The sequence below is a fragment of the Rhipicephalus microplus genome, chromosome X (genome assembly GCF_043290135.1).
Source record: "Rhipicephalus microplus isolate Deutch F79 chromosome X, USDA_Rmic, whole genome shotgun sequence".
In the NCBI taxonomy this organism is placed as follows: Eukaryota; Metazoa; Arthropoda; class Arachnida; order Ixodida; family Ixodidae; genus Rhipicephalus; species Rhipicephalus microplus.
In genome coordinates, this window is record NC_134710.1 from 199,065,275 (window position 1) to 199,092,299 (window position 27,025).

At 43.3% G+C, this 27,025-nt stretch overlaps 1 protein-coding gene across 1 annotated transcript in view; it reads left to right on the plus strand.

The window, feature by feature from the left end:
- The window catches only part of LOC142775925 (neuronal cell adhesion molecule-like), a 935,753-nt gene that overhangs the window by 860,750 nt on the left and 47,978 nt on the right, over positions 1–27,025 (plus strand). The window contains exon 6 of the mRNA XM_075878461.1: positions 17,362–17,673. Coding sequence (XP_075734576.1) covers positions 17,362–17,673 — 312 coding nt within the window. The remainder of the gene's footprint in view (positions 1–17,361; positions 17,674–27,025) is intronic.

The window sequence follows — 27,025 nt, forward strand, 5'->3', positions numbered from 1 at the left end:
AACAACTAAAGTTACTTATTTTTAGCATTCCAATCTTTTAGATTCTCGTATGAAATTTGTAACTGCGGTAAAAACGCTCCTGTGGCTGAATCCAAATGCGACTGCGCCAAATGAAAGAATCACCGGAAGTGTCAAGTTTAAGCCCAATTTTCGTAGGGGTTCTTCTAGTAGATTTTTCCTTTGAGTTTTGAATTTTCGGCATGACAAAAAGAAGTGCTTCAAAGATTCCCTCTCAATAAAATAAAGGTACAAAGGCGACTGTGCCAGACCCGACCTGTGAAGGTAAAAGTTCAGTGACGGGACTCGACAACGCAGCCTGGTAATCACTATTTCTTCCTTTCTTGATGAACACCACTTGTTCTTCCAAGGGAACTTTAGCTGTGGGAAGTCTGATACAAACAAAGGGGATTTTTCAAAGTTATTGGCCATTGTGCGTTTTTCAAAGCGTGCTGCTGTGATATATTCCGAAGTTGGCAAAATGTATGGGTTGCTCTGAGTAGAGCTTTTTCGTTTTTTTTAGGACTGTACACTTTTATTGTTTTCTTTTTTCGGTTCCACTCCGTCATCAACGGCGGTAGTAATGGTGACGCAACGTAACAACGGGATGAAAGACGAAGCCAAACAATATAGTTAATGACGCTTCAACAATTTTTGATCTTAATAGGGTCAATATGTAAGCGTTCAATCACTGAGAGGATTATTATTTTTTGGCTGCCTGTGCGTTATCTCTTCGTGTAACCAATCTAGTAGAAGCTGCCTTTGCACCAGTTGTAAACAATACGTCTAAGTGGAACAAATTTATTATAAATTGCATTTGCATCAAACTCTGCAAAAATATTACTTTTTTATTTCGATGTTACACACAAAAATAAAGACTTTTTCTGACAGCGGAGCTGTTTAACTTCAACGTTAGGCCATGCAGATTGAACAAAATGACTATCATCATCATTCGGCTTCTACCTTGTATACAGCGGTTTGTTTTGTTGGTTTGGTTTCCTTCAATAAGTAGTAGCACGTACCAACCTTGGAGGATTGACCAGGAATGCGATGTGGAGACTATTAATGCTTATTATAGGTATGGTGGGTGAACAAAAAATGAAGAATTGAAATGGCAATAATACCTAATACAAAATTTAAACTACGAGTATTATGCTTTTGAGCTTGTATATGGACTGCCGTATTAACTTGATGGGAACAGTTTTGAGAACCTAGTTAGATTTTACCTTGCTGAAGTGACAAAGAATTTCAAAAGCAGAATAAAATGGAACTCATTGAGTAGTTTTAATGAATTTACACATGGCATCAAAGGCATTCCTGCAGCAGTATCTCAAGCCTGAGGCGCCAAAGCTTCAAAACATTTCTCCCGATAAGATTAACCCTATCTTTGAAAGAAGACTAATGAGAAGTCGACTACTAATAAGAAAATATCTTGGACATGACAAAAAGTCTTGTGCAATATTTTCCAGTCCTCTGCAGAATCGGCAAAGTGGTGATATCGTGAGACCAGCCCTGTACAAGTAGAAAGATGTTTATTGAGGATTTGCGTGGCCGGCGCGCTCTCTCATCACTGTCTTGTTCATCTTTTAAACGGGCTCTGCAACACTTTTTTGACTTATCATCAAATGATTCAATATATTATTTACTTGCTTTACGCATCAACACATTAAGAATAGCTTAAGTACGAGCCAAATTCCTGTGATTTGTCGCACGCATTAAGCACTGTCACCCTCATTTCATGCCTGTGTGCCTGCTTAAAGCAACGCAGATAGAAGGATGACAAAATCACAAGAACCTACGTCTGGTCGTCAGCTCGCGTCATGGCCTAGATCACTTTCTATCCGTGTTTTTTTTTAATCTGACTGCGAACGAGCGAATACTTTTAATGTGACTGTGAACGAGCGCATGGGCCCATGGCGGCATACAATGCAGTTTTGACGCCACTGTGACACTTTGGCTCTCATCAAAGCACGAAATACAGTTTTTAAAGGGCATCAAACGAAAGCCTGTTTGTTACAGGAAACACCTCACGTGGTATACATAGGACCCGTTTTAAATTTGTTTTATGCAGAGACTGAAAGGTTTGATGGCAATGACACTTTCTTAGTGGAGCCTACAAACCGAATACACTCCTTAAAGTTCAACAAATGGAAAGTTATTTGCTCCACATAAATTCTCTGCTCACTGTCATACACTTAGGCTCACGCTTGCATTATAGCGTGAACATTTTGGCTACAGTAACACCGACAGCACATTTTGAGCGGTAGTGTCGCTATCGAGTTTTTTTTTCTGTGAACATGTTTCTATTTTTGCATAATATGCCATGACAGTTAGGCTGCTGTCGTCTTCGTGCGCGAAACCTACATTGAGGCGCCATCATGAAAGCTCGGTGGATAATCTTACATTTGCGTATGGTGTTTGGATGTTTACTTGCAGACAGGCGAAATGCACCTCTCTATAGTTTAAGAAAGAGACTGCCACTGCACATCACATGCATGTAGTAAGCTGTCTAGTTGTGTATCTCAGACGACATTGGGTATTTGGGGACATATTCCGCCTTAAAGTATCTTCACTAAAATTTCGTCAGTTCATGGTCACTAGAAGCTCCAGCGTGACGTCATAGAACGGTCGCGTATGACTCAACCGGCGCGAACAGTGTTTTTGTTTAAAAAGGTGAAACAAAGAAATTGAAAATCAGTACTCAATAAATTTTGAGAACTGCAGCAAGTTTGCAATATCAACAAGTACTCTCAGGTACCCCCGCCACGGTGGTCTAGTAACTAAGGTACTTGGCTGCTGATCCGCAAGTCGCGGGATCGAATCCCGGCAGCGGCCGGTGCATTTTCGACGGAGGCGAAAATGCTGTAGGCTCGTGTGCTCAGATTTGAGTGTATGGTGAAGACCCTCAAGTGGTCGAAATTTCCGGAGTGCTACTACGGCGTCTTTCGTAATCATATGGTGTTTTTAGGATGTTAAACCCCACAAATCATGATCTCGTACTCTCGGGGAATCTTAAGGTAATTATTGAATTTTGGTAAATTAGGCACTTTAACATGACTTTATCGGCGACAAATCAATTCCGGCTCTCGATAGAGCTCAATTGAGAAAACGGCGGCAGACTGATTTGCAGCATTTTGCTAGCGGAAAGTAACATATGAGCCCGACACCACTCCGTGAAATTTTCTACGATATTCTATGATGGTGATGACCATGATCAATATTCTGGAACAATTTACACCTACCTAATGAGAGGATTACGTTCTTCATCTTCATTATCTCCATGGTTTCACGCGTTTGAAAAGACGAAGAGAAACTGCCACCAACACTGCTTCTTTTTCTTTTTACCTTTCTATCACACGAAGGGTACATCGACGATGCTTGCTCGCCTCAATGTACATGGGTGGCCATATGAAATAACGCCGAGACAATTTCTGTGAATAAAATATCATGTTATTGTCGCATAGTAGCAGTATTTGAGTTAGTTTAAATGTGGGTTCAAAATTTCAAGTTGATAGAAGCCTTGTCGTGATGTCATGGTCGCTATCCTAATCTCTTTCATACTTCTCGCTCTACTGGTGGCAGTTAGTTAGAAAGAAGGGCATTAAACTGACACGCGCATACACAATGTGCCAGCAGAATAGCTTGTTTCAACATGTAATTTGTCTGCACATATCATAGTTCCTATCATATCCTATCATAGTTGAGTTAGCATATATACATTATTCACCTTCCTGTACAGCACTACACGGAACTATAGGCATGCCTTTTGAAGCCACAGACAGAGTTCATGGTGGCGGGCCACGCTACGTCGAACAAGCAAGTACTACTTGCGATTGCTTCCCTTGATAATTTAACTTGGTCGTTGCTTCTTGCTTTCTCATTTTTTCAACCGCTCCCATTTGCAAGCTACTTTTAGTTCTACGGCTTTGATTTCTGTGTAGTTGGGAAACAGAGCATTTCGCGTTATTTTTCGTTTAATAACGTTTAATGGAGGCACACATAAGAGAAAAGTACGCGCTGTGCCGGATTCCTCGGGTGTACGAAATCTCTAACAATGTCAAACTGTAACATTTAGGAAACTTTACAGCATTCAGAGGTGTTATGCTCCCCGTTTGTATGATTAACAATGTAGACAAGAAGCAATAATCATGTGCACGTTCAATTCTTTATTTCACTTGACAAGTGCACCCGATGCGTGCTTTCCCGTGGCGCCGATTCGTTCGGCATGAGATGCAATATCTCGGACGGGTGAGAGACCGAGTACAGAGAAAAAAAACAGAGAGAGAAAGGAACATATACAGAAAAATAGCTAGTAAACAAGAAAAGAAAGAGAACGGGTAGTGAAGGCAGGGATAAAAATACGGAGAGATAAAGAAATAGAAAAAAGTAGTAATAAACAATACACAGAAAAAACTGAAATCGAGACAGACAGAAAAAGAACGGGAGAAGTAAACGGAAACAAAGCAAAAAAAAAGGAAGAAGAGAGAGAAATAAACGGAAAACGAGAAATATGAAGAGCGAGAAAAGAAACAGAAAAACAGAAAAAAATGGCTAAGCTTCAATGAAGCCGCGCAAGGCTCGAAACAGTGAAATCGGGCAAATGACTAATCGGAATTCTCCTAGGTTGTTTCAAGGCATTCGTTAAGGTGGATAATCAGGGTAAACAGTATGACTGGGCGATGTTTCAATAGGAAGACTCATCTTTTTCATAGGTGCCGGGTCATCCTTGGCGTGTTAGTTATAACGGGGTTAGTGGTAACGTCGTCTTCTGGTGATGGCACGTGTCCCTGTTGATAATCGCCGTCTGAAAACCAGAAAACTATATCTCACAGCGCATTAAACAGCTGATAAAAGGAAAACGTAACGCAAAAGCTAAACACTCCTCAGAAGGCCCCTGCTCTGTCCCTGCCTCCACTACAGTGACAAGCACTGCAACAACACCTACTAATAAGACAATCCTCAGTACGCAAACAACACAGAGCTACTCAGCTCCGAAAACATTCCCCTCTACGGGCCAAACGAAAAGAAACGACACAAACAAGAAGTCCACAAGTGAAGCTTCCACACAAACCACAAGCTCACGTCAAAACCACCAGCAACCAGAAATAATAAACATCAACGCAACCAAAGCTACAACCGAATTTTTCACGCAAACGCCCACCCGCTTATCAGTACACGCACAGACTCAAACTGAAACAGCCATCGAAGTAAACGAAACACAAGTTCCAGCAGCTCCGAAGCTGCAACGCGGGGTAACACGCCGGTCCACACTCAGAAAAACGAACAAGTGACCAACAGGAGAAGTTAACACTTTCCAGACACAACGCATCGAATTCTTGAAAGCCAGGAAACTTACCCAAAAGCTCACTAACTACGCCTCCCACCTCGCCACATACAACCACGGTATGAATAACAAGATAATCCTGAAAGGACCTAAATTAAAAGTGACACCTGCTATAAGCACGCTATCCTTGCAATACTAAGCAAATTGGCAAACAACACTTAACAACGCCCTAATTTTCTCTCCTGAACATACTGAAGAACCACTGCATAAATCAAATTGAAAGATTTTTTAGAAAGTTACACAATATTGTCCTAACAGCCGATAAAAAATTTGGAACAATTAGAAAAACAAAAAAATTGAAACAGAAGCAGACTAAGGAAATTATTTCAAATCGGGGAACCCTTCACCGAGCATCCACCTTCGTCACACAAACAACTTACCGCACAAACAGAGAAGTACCAAGCACAGCTGACACATCCATACAAATCGAAAAGCAGTCCAACGTCGTAGACATTTCAGTGTCAATAAGTCGAGAGGAAACAGACATCCCTAATGAAGGACGAAAATTTTGTCCAACCAACAATACTATAAACGAATACGAGCTTCACCGAGACCTCACGAAGTTTTCCCGACGGATACGCATAGCACATTTTTTTCGTTCTAAACGACGGAACAGGAACAGATACTGCGACACTTAGGGCTCAGTCTGCCTGGACCCCTGGACCAGAACAAGCAGTTGAACTTTACTTATGTACTAAAGCCATTACAACAGAAATCATAAATCATTCTAACACAGCTAAGAAGCCTAAAAACTTAACTGCTTCAGAAATCCGCATTATTTCTAGCCTCACGTGCAGACATTAAAATTAGGGCAGCTGATAAGGGAGGAAGCATAGTGGTTCGGCCAACAGAGAAGTACACGCACGAATCCTACAGACAACTGAGCAACCCTGAACACTACCGTAAATTAGGCAACGATCAAACAGAGCAATACGCGCTCACAATTACCAACCACCTTAGATCTCGTTTGGTAAACCAATTACTTCATCGAAATTCAAAGTTTTCAACCCAAACAGCAAAGCAGCGGGGCGATTCTTTCTCCTTCAGAACATTCACAAAATACCAACCACACAATTATGCGGTACAAAATTTTACGGCGCCCAATAGTATCAAACAACAACATCCTAACCGAGATCCTCTCCATATTTCTAAACCAATTTCTAGGTGTAATTCTAAAGTCATTACGGTTATTTGTGCAAGATACACCACACCTACTTAGAATAATAGAGGAAATAATAAGAATGGTACTCTACAGCAAGACGCCATTCTCGTCACACTAGATGTTACCACTTTATATACGAACATTCATGTCCTCGAGGTTTTAGCTTCAGTTGGGCTAATCTTACCCCAACAGAGCGCACAACATTGTACCAAAGTATATTTAACGCTACTAGAATTTGTACTGTCACATAACTACTTTAATTTCGAGGAAATATACTATCTTTAAATACAGGGAACAAGCATGGAACCCCATTTGCTTCCCCCTACGCAAATATGTGCATGGGAATTCTGGAAACTAAATTTCTGTCTCACTGTGAGAACAAACCTCGCACGTATCCCTGCGGTGTGTAGATGACACATTTATATTGTTGGGAACATGGGCAGCACAATCTAGATAAATTCACCTCATTCCTGAACTCATTTCATACAACAATAAAGTTCACCTTCGATACCTCGGCTCAGCGCATCAACTTTCTAGACACGACCATAGATTTTCAAAATGGTATAGTAAAGACAACTCTGTATAAAACAACCATTTGACAAGAAACAATTCTTAGATTATACAAGCCATTACCCGAGACACTGTAAACAGGGCATTTTCAAGAATCAGGCAACAAGGTTGCGCCGCATATGCGTAGAATACGAAGACTACGTAAACAGACTTACCGCCCTAAAAGAAATGCTATTAGACAGAAACCACCCTTGAACACTATTGAACAAATCCTAAACGGACGCACTGGAACTGGACCACAATGAAGCACTCAAACCACGCTCCAAAAGCACAACAGCAGCAACTACACCTCTTCTCACTACAAAGTTTTCTAATTCACTCCCTAACATAAAGAACATCCTCACAAAATAATATCAAATTCTAACCACCTATCAGAAACTTAAAAAAGATTTCCCGAATGACTTAAAGTCGCCTACAGACACCACGCTAACCTTAAAAGCATGCTTGTTTACGCGAAACCTAAAGCAAAGAGTAGGACGACGTCTGGTTTCTGTGGCCGGCCCTTATGCTCTACCTGCTAACACACACAGCCGGCTCCCAGCGTAAAAAGCGTAGCATCTCAATACATTCACAATGTCACATCGAGCTTCACCTGCACTTCAAACAACCCATTATTCTGTCTTGAGTGTGCCACCTGTAGAAAACAACATATAGACGAAACTGGGCAGCCGATTCACGTAAGATTGAACGGTCTCCGTGCACACACAAATCATAGTTTACCAAAAGCAGTAGCCGGTCACTTAAACGAACAGGACCACAATTTCTACCAAGCAATGCTTTACGTTCTACAAACTAATTTCCGGTCACCACGAGAGAGAAAATACATTGAATCGTAATTGATACACAAATTTAAGTCCCTACACCCATCAGGATTCAATTTAGCACGTGGCGATTTAGAATCACTGAAATCCATAGCATAAGTGCGGCAATATTTACAGATGCAAGATACCTTCAACGTTCGAATAGACATAACCGGTACTACATTGAATCGCTCCTAGCCTACATACTATACTACTAATGTTCTCTTTCAATTTTTTAAAATTTCAAATTTAGATATGAAGGTGTCTATATACAACTACGAAGCTTTTTTTATATTCTCGAAACATCAAACCACTGCTTTGTTTTCTCTTTTTTCGCTTCTAAAACCACTCCTACCGCGTATGGTTAAGGACATTGCCCACAGAGATAGTTCTGTGCGTAATTCTTTTCTCTCTTTATTCTTCTCATTTTCTTTTCTCCTGTTTACCCTAACGTCCCACCATGTCTAAGGCGGCCACCACTTTTGCAGCACACCACTCCAACTCGGCACTTTTTTCCCCACTCTCCGAGAACATTTTTGAATCGCTATACCACCTGACTTGAAGTGAAGCGAGGACTGTACTCTTCTGATTTATAGTTTTCTTGGTTTCTACAAGGTGATTATCAACAGCGACACGCGTCACGACCAGATGACGTCATTGCTAACCCCTTTAAAACTAACACGGCATAGATGACACGGCACGTTTGAAAGAGATAGGTGCTCCTATCGAAACGCCGGCCAGCCGGTCTGAGGCACTTCCACGGTTCACCCTGATTATCCAACTACTTTGTTTTCATCTGACAGCTCCCATCTAGATTTTCGATTTCTAAGCATTGGTTAAGGGATGCGAGCATATTTATACGTTGATTTCAAGCGCAGAGGGGTTAGTATTACTTCACAGGCAGTCACAGACGCGACACCATTGTCCAAACTCGAGAGACGAACTCACGCTTAAAACAAGCGTTCGTATCTATCACAGAATGGCAGGCACATCGTCGTTGGCTTAGACCTTCTATCGCTTCGGGGTCTTCTCAGGGCTATACATATATATACGGGAGCCCACCGTGCATTGCGGCGAGAATGCAGATAGCCCTAGTCAAGGACCGGCAGAGGGCCGACCAGCTCTACTGGGCCAGCAGCCTGGCCTTATAACCTGCATGCTGCAATAATTTTTTTACAGTGATATTCAATGCCGAACACCCACGTCACTTTGGTGTTCGGCGTAAACAATCTAGTTTTAAAGCACTTACTCCCTTATGGCACGTTCAGCTAAAAATACATATATTTAAATTTTGTCTATAAAACAAAAGTAGTATGCTATGCGCGTATTTTGTGTTCAAACGTCGCTTTAGTACTGCCCGCGGTGCTTTGAAGCCTCTCTGGAGGGCTCTATTAGTATAATATTACTTTATTTTACAATACTGCTAATCCCGTTCGGGATCACTGCAGGAGGAACAGTGTCAGATACAATAGTAATAAAGAAAACAACAACAAGAACAACAAGAAGATACGTAGTACATAGTTAGCTCCTTCGTATGCAGAGTGCAGGCACTCTGCATATCCTCCAAATAACCTCCGCAGCGAGCCTGTGTGGCTCAAGTAATGAAAATTAAGGTACATCGCATCATAAGCGAAAATACATTGAATGTATACGCGTAAGAATAAGATGACGAGAAAAATTAGTGTGACGCTTTTATTGCGTAGATGCATTGACAAAACTACAAGAACAAACTTACAATACAAAAAGTACAAACATAACAAATAAAGGTGTATGGCAATTACATGGTCATGAGAGCGTTTTGTAATGGTGTCACAAATGTGTTTACGGATTTTGTTTTAGCGATTGATTTATCTAGTTCATTACGTTCTCTAATTGCACTAGAAAAATAAGAGTATTTAAGGTAGTTTGTGTTGGTTGAGTATTCAGTCAATGTTGGTGGTGTTTTCGTCTTGTTGGTCTTCTAGTGTTTTATGTGTTGAACTTGGCTTTATCAATCTTTATGTCTCCATTAATACATTGGTATAAAAACTTTAGCCTTGCTTTTTTAGCTTGGCTTACTATAGGTAGTAATGCAGCTTGCATTACTAACTATAGTTCTGTTGGCGAATCCGTACTTTTGTTTTTTGTTGAACAAAAAGTGAATCGATTTACGTTGTAAGTTTTTTAGTTGATATAGAAGTGTTTTGGCATGAGGAAACCACGCAACTATGGCATATTCTATAGCATTGGTTGTATATTTATCCCCTAACTGGAGCTAAATATGGGCTCCAGGATCAAGGTAGGCGAAGCCACTGAGGTACTTCTCCGTCTTTTTTTTTCATACTGCCCCGCCGCGGTAGTGGCTAAGGTACTCGGCTGCTGACCCGCAGGTCGAGGGATTGAATCCCGGCTGTGGCGGGTGCATTTTCGATGGACGTGAAATTGCTGTAGGCGCGTGCGCTCAGATTTGGGCGCACGGTAAAAACCAGGTGGTCGAAATTTCTGGAGCCCTCAAGTACGGCGTCTCTCATAATCACATGGTAGTTTTGGTACGTTAAACCCCACATATCAATCTTTTTTTAACTTTTGTTCTTATAATTTCAGATGTAGGGTGCGTCGGCTTTTGTGCGTTTGGTGTGAGGGCATTGCTGCAATTATGTTACTTGACCATAAAGAAAGGTACAAAACCTTACTTTGCGCAGATTATCATTGTTATAACTGTAACTATTCTGTTACACGCGACCACCGAATATAAAACCAAAATTTTCAATGCAGCATGCACAAATGCCCAGCATACGTTCCCTATCCCTTGACTAATGACCGGCGGGCGCCGGCTGATCGCCGCTACCACTGTTCAGCCTACTTTAACGCGATAGCATGAGAAAGCTCGTGTCGCGGAAGTTCCGCCGTCAGCGTCGGTACTATTGGTTGTAAGCGAAAAAGCGAGAAAGTAGCAAATAAAATCAAGAATAAAATTTTCGGTCCTATTGAGGACTGAACCCAGCTCACTCGGTTGGCAAGCAGATATTCTATACCACAAAGCCACGAGGCTACTTGAAGCAGCACCAGAAAAAAGCATTACACTAATGCTATGTAGTGGAACGCATTTTCTTCGACAGGGGTCACGACAAAAATGAGCTCTATCAGCGATTTGTAGGCGCATTTGGGAGGCCATCAAACTACGTCGACAAAGGCCGCGATAGTACAAAAAGGCAGCGATAGCTTCCTGTATTGCGTCACAATGTGCGGCTTTTGTAACGCAACTTTTACAGTGAAGGTGTTTAAAAGTAAGTTGCCGCTTATTTTGAAAATAAATACTTCGGAGTGAATAATCACATCTTGCCCCTCCTCAACTTCAAAAACAGATGCGAAAGTGCTCAAAAGAGAATGCAAAAAGCACTTCTTCGCTTTACAGTGGCTGCAGACACAGCACTTCTTCAGGTGCTGAATGAGCGTGGTTTCGTCGTCTTCGGAATTTCCTGTGTGCCTTGTCATACACAAAAGCATCACTGTGGAATCGTGGCCTCCGAGACCAGATCATGCTGTGCGCGTTGCTGGAGCTAGTGATGGAGGCAACGGCCGAAAATTCGAGATACGCTTGTCCATATTGTACTCGGCTGTAAGGCATATATTGTAATCAACCTGGAGAACATTCTACGTCTGTGCGTTTGAGTAAGCCTCGGGCATATGTTACTTTTCTTTCTTCTACTTCCGGTGTGCTGAACGCTCTCGCAGGGATAGTTTCGATCAGTGAGCAGCGAGACTCTTCCCCTTGAGTGCAGTGGAGCTCCGCCGAAGTAACTGCTATCCCCGGAATCATTTTCACCCCCATACTTGAAGCGTGTTCGCGTGGTCGGAGCATGACAAATTTTTTTCGTGTGCTTTGAAGCTCTTGTTGCAAGAAGTGCAGAAAATATTATCATATATCTTCGTCAGTAACATCGCCACTTGTTAAAGATGAAGTTTATTAAATTATAAACCCTTCAGCTTCCACTTGGGCTTCAGGTTTGGCGCTGAAGTTTGCACATAAAACTATCATCACAATGAATGACCTCTCTTTTCAAATGGCCCGGTGTGCCTGCCGCTATAGCACCGCAACAATTTGACTGGCACTCGCTCTCTTTGGCCTCTTCTTCATCTTCTGCTTCTTTCAAGAACACGAGTGCCTGGTGCGCTCTCTCCCGGTGCGCCAGTTTATCTGCCGTCGGATACAATAATTTACATAGGTAAGAAGAATGGGTACAGAGAGAGAGAGAAAAAGAATGATTGATTTGATTTGTGGGGTTTAACTTCTCAAAACCACCATATGATTATGAGAGACGCCGTAGTGGAGGGCTCCGGAACTTTCGACCACCTGGGGTTCTTTAACGTACACCCAAATCTGAGCACACGGGCCTACAACATTTCCGCCTCCATCGGAAATGCAGCCGCTGCAGCCGGGATTCGATCCCGCGACCTGCGGGTAGAGAGAAAGAGAATGAGAAAGCCAGTTAGAAAAAGAAAGCGGAAGAAAGTGAAAGAGAGCGAAAGAAATGGGAAAGACAAATTGGCAGATTCGACGTACAGTGTGAATCGACGATATGCGAAGCATGAATGAGAAATGTTGATATGTCACTTTAAAATCAGCACAACATTACGAGGTGTAGGTAAATTATGCCGTACACGACTTCCGAATCATTATTATCATGCTTGGATGTGTCGTCTACCTTCGTCATCTATTCACGTCACGTGATGCCAAATTTAGTATATGTGGAGCTAGATAAACGGCATCGAGCACGATATATGAGCGTGGTGTGTGGTCATGCTCTTACATGACACGCGTCTCATAATTATCATGTTTGCACCAGTCATATACCTTCGTCATCCATTGACTGACATAACACCAAGTTTGGTACATGCGGAGCTAGCAAAACCTCCTCGAGTGCATCGTGAAGGCCCAATATACTCCAACGTAACGTTGACGTGAGCGCACGCTGGGCACAACGACGCTACGTTAGCAAAACGTGAGCACTCTATACTCTGACGCAAAGCGCGACCGGCGCGACCAGCGTCCGTCGGAGCGGCACGATTGCAACTGGCACGACTGCAACTGGCACGAAATGCAACATGCTGCATTTGGCGCCAATGCGTTACCCAGACAGCACTGCGTCTGCGTCTTTTCGAGACGAAGGGACGCCGGATGTGCTGAAATGCGCATGCGTCAAGGCAACGCAGCGCGCGCCTCTGAGTACATGGTAGAACCAGTGCCTGGCGTGGCAACGCCGGCGTTATGCGACGGAACGCCGGCGCGCACGCGCGCTGGTCACGTCGAAGTGTGTACGCGCCTTGACTCTGGCATGTAGTCATGTTCTCACATGGCACGCATCTCATGATTATCATGTTTGCAACTGTCACATACCTTTGTCATCCATTGACGTTACGTAATACAAACTTTGGCAAATGTGACGCTAGTCAAACAGCCATGAGCGCATCATGAGTGTGGCATGTAGGCATGTTGTTACGTGACACGCATGTTGTGATTATGTTCGGATGTGTCATTTACCTATGTCGTCTGATCGCGTCACGTAATACCGCATTCAGTATATGTGAAGCTAGCGAAACGGCCGCGAGTTCATCATGAGCGTAGCATGTAGTCATGTTTTTACATGACACGGATCTCATGTTTATCATGTTTGCACGAGTCAGATACCTTCGTCTTCTATTCACGTACCGGAATACCAAATTTGGTATGTGTGACGCTAGCGAAATATCTGAGAGCGCATCATGAGCGTGGCTTGTAGTCATGTGGTTACATGACACGCACATAGTGATTTTCAAGTTGGCGTCGGTCACGTTGTTCGCCATGCAATCATGTCATACCATACCAGTTTTGCAACATTTCATGTGAATGAAACCACCGCAAGAGCTGCGAGACCATGAAATGTAAATCATGACATCCATGACATACATGCCATGATTTTCATGTGTTACCTAGTAAAATATACTCGTCATATACTCATATTATGCCATACTAATTTTGGCATCGATACCTTTATCCAAACGGCCAGGAGAGCTAAAGGTCGTAGGCGGCAAGATAGATAGATAGATAGATAGATAGATAGATAGATAGATAGATAGATAGATAGATAGATAGATAGATAGATAGATAGATAGATAGATAGATAGATAGATAGATAGATAGATACGCTCAAAGTCGCCAGAGTTCGCTAAGAAATGCTTCGCATTTAAAAAGTTCGAAAGGTAGAGGAAGAAATAGACAGAAATAGAAAGGGAAAACAGAAACAAAAATAAAAAAAACAGAAAAATACCGAAAGAAAGGGAAAGAAAGGTAAACAAAGGAAGGTACCAAAAGTAAATAAAATGGCCCGAATCTACATCTTACACTGTAAATGTCGTCGAAAGACGATAGTCTTGCGTCTGGAGAGAGTGAACAAAACGTTTATTTGATGTTCTGCGCAAGAAAATAGGGGAATGGTATTCTGGAGGCACTGCGTTAGAGTGCCTCGAGCGTGTAGCGGAGGCGAACGAGCGCATGGAGGCACGTTAGACACAAGTGCCACCTGGCAGTTATCTTCGAAAACGAAGGCATGCAGCCTGCGGAGAAAGATGCGCGCTAGTCTCGGAGGTGATAAGGTGTAGAACGCAAAGCAACGGGCAGGTGCCACCACCATGACATCCTAGCAAAGCATAGGAAACACTTTTTTGAGCATCGAGTTGCACTGTCAGCGCAGCGCGATTAAACGCTACATTTCTTAGAGTTACTCGTGTGTGCCTCTTCTAGTATAAAGGCAGACAGAAAACATCGAAGCGTTCTTGTGGCGCCTCAGTTATGCCCAATAATTGCTTTTTAATTGACATTCGCACAACTATGAACGCTAAACCTTGAGCATTAGTGGCGGGCGCTGCGGATGGGGTTGGCCGTTTGATGCCTGACGATTGTTTTAGCGCGAGAACAAAACGACGACACAGAGAAAAGAAGGACACGAAGGACTTGTCTCTGTATCGTCGTTTTCTTCTCGCGCTGTAACTATCATCAAGCCATACCAACTAGCCCAAGCTGCCACACTTCTACGTTTGATGCCGTTCGAGATATCTTTAGGGCGGACAAACAGACAAAGGTACAGACAGACAAACATTTTTCCGTCGAAAGTTCCCAAGAGAGACTATCGTCTTCAAAAGAGAGAGCGAGAGAAATATAGGCAGAATAAGAAAGTGTCAGAAATAACTAGATGGAGAGAAAGCAACAAGTAGGAAACAAAACCACAAGCAAAAAAGACAGAGAGAAATAGAGAAAAAAAACTAAGTGGTGTACAGCCTACGAATGACATTTTTAGCTACACTGGCTTGTGTAGATGTCAGCAGTCTAGATTCAGCACCCTCTTTTTTAGGAAAACCACTTCGTTGATCATATACCATAGTTTAGGACGAAATTTCAGCGTAACTTTGGGAGCTATACAGGGTGTCTCAAGTAATGATTGTAATATTTAAAAAAAAATCATCATAGGTGTTATCTGCTCGCTCTCTTCACAGTTGGTTTTTATATAGTGGCAGACATCTAAGAGGGTTGAAGATGTTATTTGGAACCAACCGCGGTGGTCTAGTGTCTAAAGTACTCGGCTACTGACCCGCAGGTCGCATGACTGAATCCCGGTTTCGGCGGCTGCATTTTCGATGGAGGCGAAAATGCTGTAGGCCCACGTGCTCAGATTTGGGTGCACGTTAAAAAACCGAAAGTGGTCGAAATTGCCGGAGAACTCTACTACGGCGTCTTTTATAATCAGTCGGTCGTTTTGGGACGGTAAACCCCACAAATCAATGAAGACGTTATTTGGAACAGTAATTAGGAAAGTGTAAACACTAAAGTTTTCAATTACTAGAGTTAGGCGGTTGAGTCAATTGGGAAACTTAAAGTCCTTCACGCGAAAAACTGATTGGCGCTTTGAGATTTAAGAAAAACGTCCTCTAGCAATAGCTGAGAGGTAATGCAGTTCTTCCCAAGTCTGCGGACAAACTGTCCCCGAAAGCGAAAGAGTGCTACTAAAATGAGGGAGCCTTGTTATATCAACCATCAACCAACTTCTTTGTGTGGGTGCGTGGGTTTCACTCGCAATTACAGCGCTCATGACGCACATACGTTATCGAACGGAGAAGAACTGCACCCCTGTAACCGGTGTTTTGAACAGTGATGTGATTGTAGTCGTCTGCTTATTGCCCTTTTAGGTCAGTTGGTTTCAGTTTCACCGCAGAACCTAGGAGAATGTCATTACTTCGTAGTTATTATAGAGGCCACTCTTGTGGAATCGCAAAGTGGCAATGAGCTTTTGGCATTAAGATCTTCAATTCTCCCATTTGACTTAGCTGCTGACCTCCACTAAATAAAAAGTAAATAATTGAGCTTTCTTAATTGCTGTTTCAAATGATCTCTTCGACTTTCTTAAGATGTCTACCGCTACAGAAAAAGCAGCTCTGAAGACAGCGAGAAAATACCCTGTTTTGATAATTTTTAAACAATATTGGAGATATTTCTTGAAACACCCTGTACCATTCCCGCAAATACAGTGTGTGAATCACACTGCGGGCGGTTCTGCAAACGTATAAATGTTTTGCCTTAAAGCATAACTCACGCAAGAACTCATAGCATGGCAAAATCACCTCTTCTAGAAACCCCGCCGAAACCAGTGTTTGGTGTCGTGGACAAGCTGAGCCATAAGTAACCTTCAGAAAAGCTGCGTTTTGTGTATGCTCATCCTTAATGACGACACCTCATGAAGGCTGCCCAATGTTTCACCTAGAAATGAATAAAAGACCCTCGCGCGCTGAAATAAACTGTTCGTAAAACGCCACAAGGGCCTCTACAATATATAGAATTATTACGCAAACGAAAGCACAGAGATAATGTAAATGCTATCGTATGAGTAGAGCTGGCGTAGCTAGTCACAGCAAACAACGCAGCCTAACTTGCCGCCAGCTTTTCATAAACGTGCAACGTTGGTGAAGTTTTTATACGTTTCGTATTCTGTGCGGCTCCGAGAGCATCATTGCATATAGAACATATAGAATACAGCCACAAAGATTTTTTTTTCGAAATTATGGTTTGCTATTTGTCATACTCACCAGCTAAGGAAGTTTATCTGTTATCACCGTTAGCTGACATACGCTCTCACGACCGGCATTTTCGAAATCTATTGGTTAATTGGCGTCAGTCCACTGGATAGTTGTTGGAATGTTGTCCAATGTAACAAAAATATGTATGGCATTGTTCAAGCTATGCGCTGTTGTAACCATGCTGCTTTGTATTTGTTTGATCCTTCTTTATTGATAGGGTGGCAAAGATCCTTCGAAAACCCCTGGAGCTCCTGCAATATAGTGCGAGGCCGATATACACTCATGTATTTTCTTATCAAAATGTACATTTTTCTGGAGGCAAAAACTGCATTTTCTATTGTCTCTAAAGCTTTCTGGAAGCGAAACATGAACTTCATTTTCTTTTTCTATTCTCCATTTTTCAGTGAAACCACAAAGCGTCACAATTAGGGGCGCCCATGGCCCATTGTCAGCGAACTACCCAGCCGAAGTCGAGTGCGAGGCAGTGGGATCGAGACCGGCTGCAAACCTAACGTGGGACCTCGACGGCATGCCGCTAACGTCGAGTGCCTTGCAAGATGGAGGTCGATCCAAAGCGGCAGCCGGTGACATCAGTGTCAGCGTAGTAAGGTTCACACCGTCCCCCAGGGATAACGGCAGACCGCTACGGTGCCGTGCTGCCAACCCTGAGATGCCGGATGAAGCGATTGAGGACTCCTGGACGCTGGACGTACACTGTGAGTGACTGTCTGTACGGTTTCCCGTTTCACTGATTGTTTGCGATTTTTAATAGTTATTCATAGAGGCCCATAGACATTTCAAGGAGTTGTACAATTGAAAGCAACACCATTATCCAAATGGAATTATACAGCGTTGTTTATGGCGTTATATAGCAATATGCTAAATGAACATAGCCTTTATTGAGGTGACTGGCCCAGGAAGGTGACCCAGTGCTTTACAGTCTGTGAATCTTAGCTAGGTTTGTACTTATCAAGCGTCCTTGCTGGTTAAGGGTAATAGTTGTGGATTGGGCGCAATTGTAGGTGTGGAACGACCAACTTTCGTAACAACTTTGTTCAAGACTCGCTGTAAGGTTCGTTCGAATTTTTATTATGATATTCAGTGTCCTCTCTCAGATATTAGTGACATATTTAGAGTATATAACGACCATAAGCAGCAGTCAGCTTCTACTCACCCACAACTGAAGTTTAGACTTCCCTTGTGTTCTTGGCAAGCCAGTACGACTGCATTTATATATTAAAAATACCGATTTTTACAGGTGAGCTTGTTTGTACAATATATGACACAGTATATTAATATTCACTGAAGGTGCCTTATTTAGCTCATTCATTCAAGCTGAAAATGGTGGCCATAAAAGTAGCCAAACATAAAACACATCTTGAAGACACAGATTCTGCAAATACCGTCCAAACGTGTGTATTACACTGTGAGCCTAGTGCTGGCGAAGCCGTGTTATTTTTTTTTTATGGTTGGCTGACTATATCTAAAAAGGAGATACCTCGTTTTCGGGTTCGAGTGGTGACATATTTAGCCGTCAGTTTTAACGGCCCTTTGCAAGCTCGAATCGCTCTCTAATACTGCTAGCGCTTCGCTACTTATTGCACCACAAGACGTGGGACTGGCGAAAAATTTGGCCGTCGGGGTGTTTATATATGACAAGAATGATGTTTATTAAAAATCAATGTCATCAAAACGTGAACACAAACCATGAAAAAAACAGCCCTACAGCTGCAAAAAATTTCATAGCACATCGCTGTTTTAAATGACAAATATACGGTCTTCCCCACAAACACCTAACAGGAGAAGAGGTCTTTGCTTCGAGGAGACATTAAAATGGGGTTTATCCCCACATTACACTCCATCTTCACAAAAAGCTATCGAAGTTCCTGCTCATTGTGCGGAGAAACTCCTACACTTTATCAGATTCACTGGGGCTGCTCAAAGCATCCCCAATATTGCCTAACACAAAAATGACACCAACAAACAGGTTGGAGCAGTGGGAGGCACGACCGTACAGCTGTCACATGGCCGACCAGCAAGCGCAGGTCAGCCAGATTCAACGGGTGACTAAAGCCAGTGAGTCCCTAGACTAAGGCTTCCCTATAACAATCACTTACTCCTAGATGAAGTGTATCGCGCTCTCTCATAGACAAAAATTTTAGTTTGAGATCTTTCATTACCAAAGGTCACTTTCTTTTTAAGTACATTATAAAATTGGAGCTTGACATTTCACGTACATTGCGAGCTTTAAAATGTTGGTTAGGCTGCTTAACATAGCAAGTAAAATAGGAACGGCGTCGCAGGTGTTCCGTTGTTCTAAAAACAAAGCAGTTGCTTAATGCATTCTTGAAGATTAAGCTAGGTCATGTTCTAATGCTTACTGATGCTTAAGTATGCGAAGGTGTTGTATTTTATTACAAATAATTTTGTACGCAGTTGAGTCTGCGTGCCTGCAAAGGTCTTAGCGCAACTACCAAAGCCACTCTAAAAGTGCATAGCAGTAATTGACAATCTCAACACCCCATACAGAGGTGCACAATAACTAACACTTTATATGTCTTCATTAAAACTCTCATAGTGAATAAGGAGCGCTGTTTGTTAGTATCAGACGCGTTAATCGAAGTTTGTAGATCAGGGTCCCATTGACGGAAGGGTGTCAAATGCGAAGCATTCTTTAGCAAACTTCGGTTAATTTGAGCGGATCTATCTATCTATCTATCTATCTATCTATCTATCTATCTATCTATCTATCTATCTATCTATCTATCTATCTATCTATCTATCTATCTATCTATCTATCTATCTATCTATCTATCTATTTATCTATCTATCTATCTATCTATCTATCTATCTATCTATCTATCTATCTATCTATCTATCTACCTACCTAGCCGCCCACAGCCTTTAGCTCTACTGACCGTTTCGGGGTCAGTAGAGCTAAAGGGTGTCAAATCCGAAGCATTTTTTAGCAAACTTCGGTGATTTTGAGCGGATCTATCTATCTATCTATCTATCTATCTATCTATCTATCTATCTATCTATCTATCTATCTATCTATCTATCTATCTATCTATCTATCTATCTATCTATCTATCTAGCCGCCTGCAATCTTTAGCTCTACCGACCGTTTCGGGGTCAGTAGAGCTAAAGGGTGTCAAATCCGAAGCATTTTTTAGCAAACTTCGGTGATTTTGAGCGGATTTATCTATCTATCTATCTATCTATCTATCTATCTATCTATCTATCTATCTATCTATCTATCTATCTATCTATCTATCTATTCATCTATCTATCTATCTATCTATCTATCTATCTATCTATCTATCTATCTATCTATCTATCTATCTAGCCGCCTACAGCCTTTAGCTCTACTGACCGTTTCGATAATGGTATCGATATCAAAGTTGGTATGGCATAACATTACTGTGTGACGAGCTTAGGTGACTAGTCTTAACATGAAAATCGTGGCATGTATGTTACAAATGTCATGATTTGCATTTCGTGGTCTTGCTGCTTTTGTGGTGGTTTCGTTCACATGACATATTGCAGAACTGCTAAAGTATGATATGACTGCAGGGCGAACATAAGTGACAGGCCCTAACGAGGAAATCATGATATGCATATCATATAAGTCATGATTACACGCCACGCTTGTGGCCGTTTCGCTAGTTTTACATATACAAAATTTGGTGTTGCGTGACGGGAACGAATGACAAAAGTATATGACTGGTGCAAACGCGATAATGATGACATGCGTGATATATAAGAACATGACAACGTACCATGGTGATGATGCGCTGGCGGCTGTTTCACTAGCTCCACCTATACCAAATTTAGTATCACGTTGTGAATGGGTGATGAAGGTAAATGACACGTCCAAACATGATAATCATTATATGCGTGTCACGTAAAGCATGATGACATGCTATGCTCATAGCATGCTCGTGACGTGAATAGACAACGAAGCTAAATGACACGTCGAAACATCATTATAATAATATGTAGGTCATGCACGGCATAATTTTCGTCCGCCTCGTAGCGGTGCGCTGATTTTAAAGTGACGTGCGTATCAACCTTCCTCATTTATGCTTCACATATTATCGATTCCCACTGTACGTGGGATCTGAAAATTTTTTCGTGGACTTTAATTCTCTACATAACATTTCCGCCGTGAGTGCTACACAATAGTATAAAAAATGACGGTAACTTCACGCTAGTGGTGCCCAGCTTGAAGACAGAACGTAGGTGGGAGGCTTTTACTGTTTCTTTTTTTCTCTTTAGGTGCGAAGCAGCTCTTTGACTATCCTGTGCATGGCTGTCTTTCAGTGCATCCGTACGAACGCATGACAGCGCGCTCCCCTCGCCGCATGTGTCGGAGCAGTGCCAAGTAGGTCACGCCGCAGCTGCACGTTGACGTCACGCTCCTCTCGCAGTGTGCTGACGCCACTCTCTCCCTGCCTGTCATGCGCTCGCCGCAGCGCCTGCACTAGCCATTTGCCCACCACACCGGTCGCTACTGCCGCTCACTCCGCTACTGTAGCCGCCACTTTCTACACCACCGTAGGGTCGGTTCACGCGCAATAAGCCTGACGCGCGCCTGACGTACCCACTGAAACATGTCTGTACGTGGCACCTCTCTCTAGCTTCAGCCCGTCCACAGCTTGCAATGCTCGAGCGCACATAGCGTGGTAAAACTCTTTCGGCTCGTTCATCTGCTATAAAGAAGACGCCGGAAGAGGACGCTCTATCGCCCGCCGAAAAATCCGCCGAACCCATAAGGCCTAACCTGGCCGTCGCCGGTGTGGCGAGGATTCGCGAAGCGGATCGCATTCGCGAATGGCGACTTTGCGCCTGCAACAACCGACGAGACGCGAGCCAGGGAAGCCGAACACAAACACTGGAAACCCTACTGCGTCGCATCGCATCAAATGTATCTTTGGATAGATGGTGCTAATTGTTATAGCGAAAACTGTGGTGGGATCAGAACACAGGTCACGTGCGGTGCTATAGATGCCCTCCATCGCCGCTGGTGTCCGTAACCGTTGTCGCAATAAATAAATATTATTCTTAGAAATATAATATACCAATGACACAATGGAACTCGAACCTGGGTCCAGTGCACGCCAGCCCAGTTATCTATCACTGAGCCATGCCTACGGTTGAAAGTAACTTCAGAACTCGCCTTAGGTTGGCTTCGTGTTGAGAAAGGAATCCCATTATTATCAGTATTAAACCATTTCAGAACATCAACGGGTCCACCTGGCATTACGCACAGTGAATTGCGTAAAGAGTGGGCCATCTAATGATCTTAACCATTAGAAAAGCTTGTTCTTGATCACCTATAAACTGTGGCGCATACCTACTTCGGGCATAATTCTTGATTGTCGTCAGTCACTGCAAGTGTGTAGCGGATACCACGCTTGTCCAAAGAATGATGAAGGACATCCTAGTGAATGGCAGAACTTATCATTATTTTTGGCGTGGTGGGTACCTAGCAAGTGTGCTTGTAGCAGCTATCCAAAGTGTTAGGACAAGGCTCTCAAAGGACACTCTTCAAGCTTTCGCTGTGACAGGGCTACACGTTCAGCGTAAAGCTGGCGTTTCTCTCTCTCTCTCTTTCTCTCTTGTATCTTTCTTGTATTTGTTTGCTTAGATTTCTTCTTTTTCTTCTTTTCATATTTATTGCTTTCCTTCTGTCTTTATTCTTCTTTCTTTTATTTCGTTGCCCTTCTCTCTATTGATTGCTACCAGTTTCTTTCCGAGTCTTTCTCACTTTCTCCCTGTTTCTTTCTGTTTCTAAGCTTTTATGTACTTCCCTCTTTATGTGTTTGCATTTTTCTTATTTTTCTTGCTTTCTTTCTATATCTTTCTAGCATTTATGTCGTGTTTATTTCACCCTTTTTTCAGCTGTCCCACTTGTTGCACTCGGGCCCTGCCACGGCGGTTTTGTAGCTAAGGTACATGGCCGCTGAGCTGCAAGTCGCGGGATTGAATAACAGCTGAGGCGGCTGCTTTTCGATGGAGGTAAAAATTCTGGAAGCTCCTATGCTCAGATTTGGGTGTGCGTTAAAAAAAGTTAGATGTTGAAATTTCCGGAGTCCTCCTCTACGGCATCTATCATAATCATATAGTAGTTTTGGGACGTTAAATCCCGTATATCTAATCAATCTGTCTGCTGCAGTCAGTTGCTGGGCTTCACCAATTTTATTGGCGAATACCCACATTCGTTTTTTTTTTGTTCGCGTTGGGCAGACTATTTCCAGCTTACAAGCGCTGCTACAAAAAGAGCACATATTGTATCCGGACTTTTTCTTGGTTTACGTGTCTGTTGTCGTCAATTGGAAGCTTTCAAGAAGGAAACCAACCCCTTGTAGAATATTCTCTTTTTGTTTCCTGGAAGTGATCTCAAGCTCACCAAGAGTGTAAAATAGGCAGTTTTGTTCAACACAGCAGGCATAACTGTGTTTTCCAATTTCAGGGTGAGTAATTTGTCATTTAGATCTTTCTATTCATTCATCCGTGCTTTGGATCAACTCAATTTTTTTTCTATCCAATCGGGAGGAAATTTTGTAGTTGAATTTGAAACACAGGTGTTTATTCTGGTGCTTTCAGTAGTGGCAGACAAATCTGTTATTAAAGGACAAGTAAGCTTCCCCGCTTTAGAGCTTTCTGCTGGCGCACGATATTCAAAGTTGATCCCCCGCCTTGTCCACATTATTACAAGGGCAACAAAGACAGATGCCTGCCAAGCAAATGGGCAGCAAATAAGCTTTTTCGTGTGGCTGTCAAGCCTGATGGAGCGCATAAGATGCGAAAACAAGTTACCCCGGAGCGCGTTGTGGCACCTAAAACAACAGCAGCCGGAATTTCCTTGGCGGCACCGAAAGTAGAGCGAAAAGTGCCGAGCGTTACCGTCGTTGAATATGCTGTTGGCACACTAGAGGAAGACTTATTGTTTTGACGTTGAAGTGTTGCTTTGTGGAATGTCGTGGAAATAGAAGAAAGATAACTTCTTCAACCAAGCTATTTATACAATACAAAAGAAGATGCCGACAACCACATGGCTTTTCCACCTGCACCCAAGCCGTTCATATTTGTCTTTATCCATCTAGCTCACAGATATTGAGTGGAATACTATGTAGCCTTCGGCCAAGTGACAATAACCCCTATACAGAAACACTATAATTAGTATGCAAACACGCCCTCTAGCACGAGCGATTACGAATAAAGTTGTCTGAAACCTAAATATATCACATTTTCACGCAATAATTTTAAAAGACAGGTGCGTGCTTTAGACAAAATAACAAAAAACTCGTTGACAGAACCTCGTTATAAAACCTTCACCAGTGGAGAATGATGGTTTTAAAGATTTTTTCTTCATGTATTACCATGCCTAGCGGCTGCCTCGTTGCCTATAGGGCTGGTGACGTTGTCTTTGTTATTGTAAATTAGGGTATCAACTGTGCTCCTACGCACATCCGCCACTTGCACCGTCGCAAGACCACAGCTGTTGGCCGCACAGGAAACCGCCGACATCGCACCACTGCGGCGGGTAGTGCTTGAGCTGGAGCCGACTGTCGGCCGCTTCTGTGGCTGCAGCTGCCGCCAGCACTCATGACGTCACGACTGTTGGCAAACAGCCTCGTGTGGTCACAATCCTCCAAAAGCACCGCTGTCTGTTAAAGGGCCTCCTGAACCCTTCCAAGTTTGAACGAAAGATTTCCTTTTCACCTTCACTACTCTTCCTGGAGGCAAGGAAACTGCATAGTAAAAGCAGGGTAGGAGACGATTTTCAATGAATATCTCTTGTATAAGGACCATTCTAGAGATTATTTCCTCCTGACATAACATGAACTGACTGCTGTTGTCGCCTTTTGTGCTGAAAAAACGAGAAAAGCCTGGAGGTAATAACGCGCTAGTTTTTTGTATTTTCAGAGGTGTAGCTCAGTGGTCGTTTATTCCGCGAAATAAACACTTTGCAACGGAAGAGTCACGTCTTCCGGAGTCGAAATGCGATGCGTCCTTCATTTTTTTTCTTATATCTGTTCAGTGCCTTTTTAACCGGAAGAGAAACTCACTTTACATTAATGGAAAGAAACAGGTCGAATTTTTATATTTTCAGAACGTACGTGTAGTATACTCGCTATTTAGGAAGACACATCTGTTTCATGCGTTAGACACAATATAGCTTTCACTAACATTGATCAGCTGTGTCTGTCTTGCAGTGAAAATAAGGAAATAGCAAGAGGCAACGAGCTCTAACGTTAGAACGCGCTGTCACGCACGATGTAAGCGAGAGCACAAAAAAAGGGGGGGGGGGGGGCTCTTTGACGATCCTCTTCAGCGCCAGACGCCATGGCAGCACTCGCACAAGTGCTCGACGAGCGAATAATCGTCCAACATTCTGCTGCGCTGTCAACGAGCGCTGAAAAGATGAGACACTGGCTTCGTTTTGCGCCGGCTTTTTTGGTCGTCGCTGTCAGCACGTTGCGGGGCTCGTGTTTGCACTCTTTCTTGCCAGGTACTTCAGTGGGTGCACGGCTTCCCTCGTAAACAAACAAACGGCGACGGAAGACATAAAATGCTGAATTCCGCTCGTGTGCCTCATAAGAGACAGGAGCAATCAGGAGCAGTTAGGAGTGGCAAAACATGGCCCCTGAATTCCTGAAACACAAATGGAGCCGAGTGCACGTTTGTAGGAGAATCACTCAAAGACAGGTCCATGTCAAAGTGTGGACCGCGACGGCCAAGAAGAGTCCCAGGAGAGCGCAAATAAAGGTGCATCATAATCCACCTCAGCCGAGGACCATCTATCTCCTCGCCTGGATTAATCGAAGAGGCGTTGTCGGCGTGTGCCGGCCGCGCACGAGAGATTAAAAGTGTTCACAACTTTAGCGTGTCCGGGCTCCGCGCACGCTGTGGCATGCCTTAAGGGAGGCAGATCCTGATAGTTGCCGCCGCCTCTGTGTGAAGAACAACAACTCTTTTTGAAGATTGCCCAAAAATATATTAAATCTGAAGTCGGAGGGAAAAGCGGACGTGTTAATACCCAAGCGTGATTTTAGTGGCTCGCTCAGCACCTTGCTTCAGGATAGCTTTTGCCTGTCAGCGCGGGTTTTATGCGCAAGTTGTTTCGATTTTTTTTGGGGGGGGGGGGGATGAACAACAAGAGAGAAGGCAGGGAGGTTAACCAGGCACATGCCCACTTTGCTACCCTACGCTGGGGGAATGGGAAGGGGGCATAAAGATGAGAGAGAGGGGAAAGAGAAGAGAAAGAGAGAGAAAAAAAAGGATTGTCAGTCTATCGGCTGGCGCGTATCCAGCGGTGGCACTACAAAAGTTGAAGGTTGTCACGTAGGCCTGTAGTCCTCAAAAAGCACAAGACAGCTTTGACTACCTTCTGAGCCGACGAAAGGCGAGGACGGTGTTTCAGTAGCATCTGCATAGAGAGTGGCCATCGTCCAATTGTCGCAATGCGTCCGAAAGCTTCTGTCTTTCGGAGGCAAATCGAGGGCAATGGCATATAAGATGGTCCATGTCTTCCTTGGCTCAGCAGACGTCGCATTCCGCATTGTCGGTCAATCTGATGAGGGTTCTATATGCTTTTGTGAAGGCAACCCCCAAACATAGGCGACAAAAAAGTGAAGCTTCACGTCGACGAAGTACGGATGGAGGTCGAAGTTCCAGTCGAGGGTTTGTTTGGTAGAGTCTCGTATGTCTTATGCTTGGGGTGTTCCACTCCTGCAGACACAGACTACGTGCCAGGTGACGAAGTTGCTTTGCAGCGTCAGTCCTTGACAAAGGAATCGGAAGGATGTGCTCTTCTTGGTGCGTTGTGCGAGCGGCGTTGTCTGCAGAATCATTGCCACTGATCCCAAAATGGCCAGGAAGCCATTCAAACTTGACCTCGTGGCCTGTTTCTGTGACGTGGTGAAGAAGCTTGACAACTTCGTAAGGTAACTGTTCATGGCAACCTCGTCGGAGGACTGACTGCATGCTCTGTAGGGCCGGTTTCGAGCCTGAAAACACAGCCCATTTACTCGGTCTCTGAGATTTGATGTACTCTAG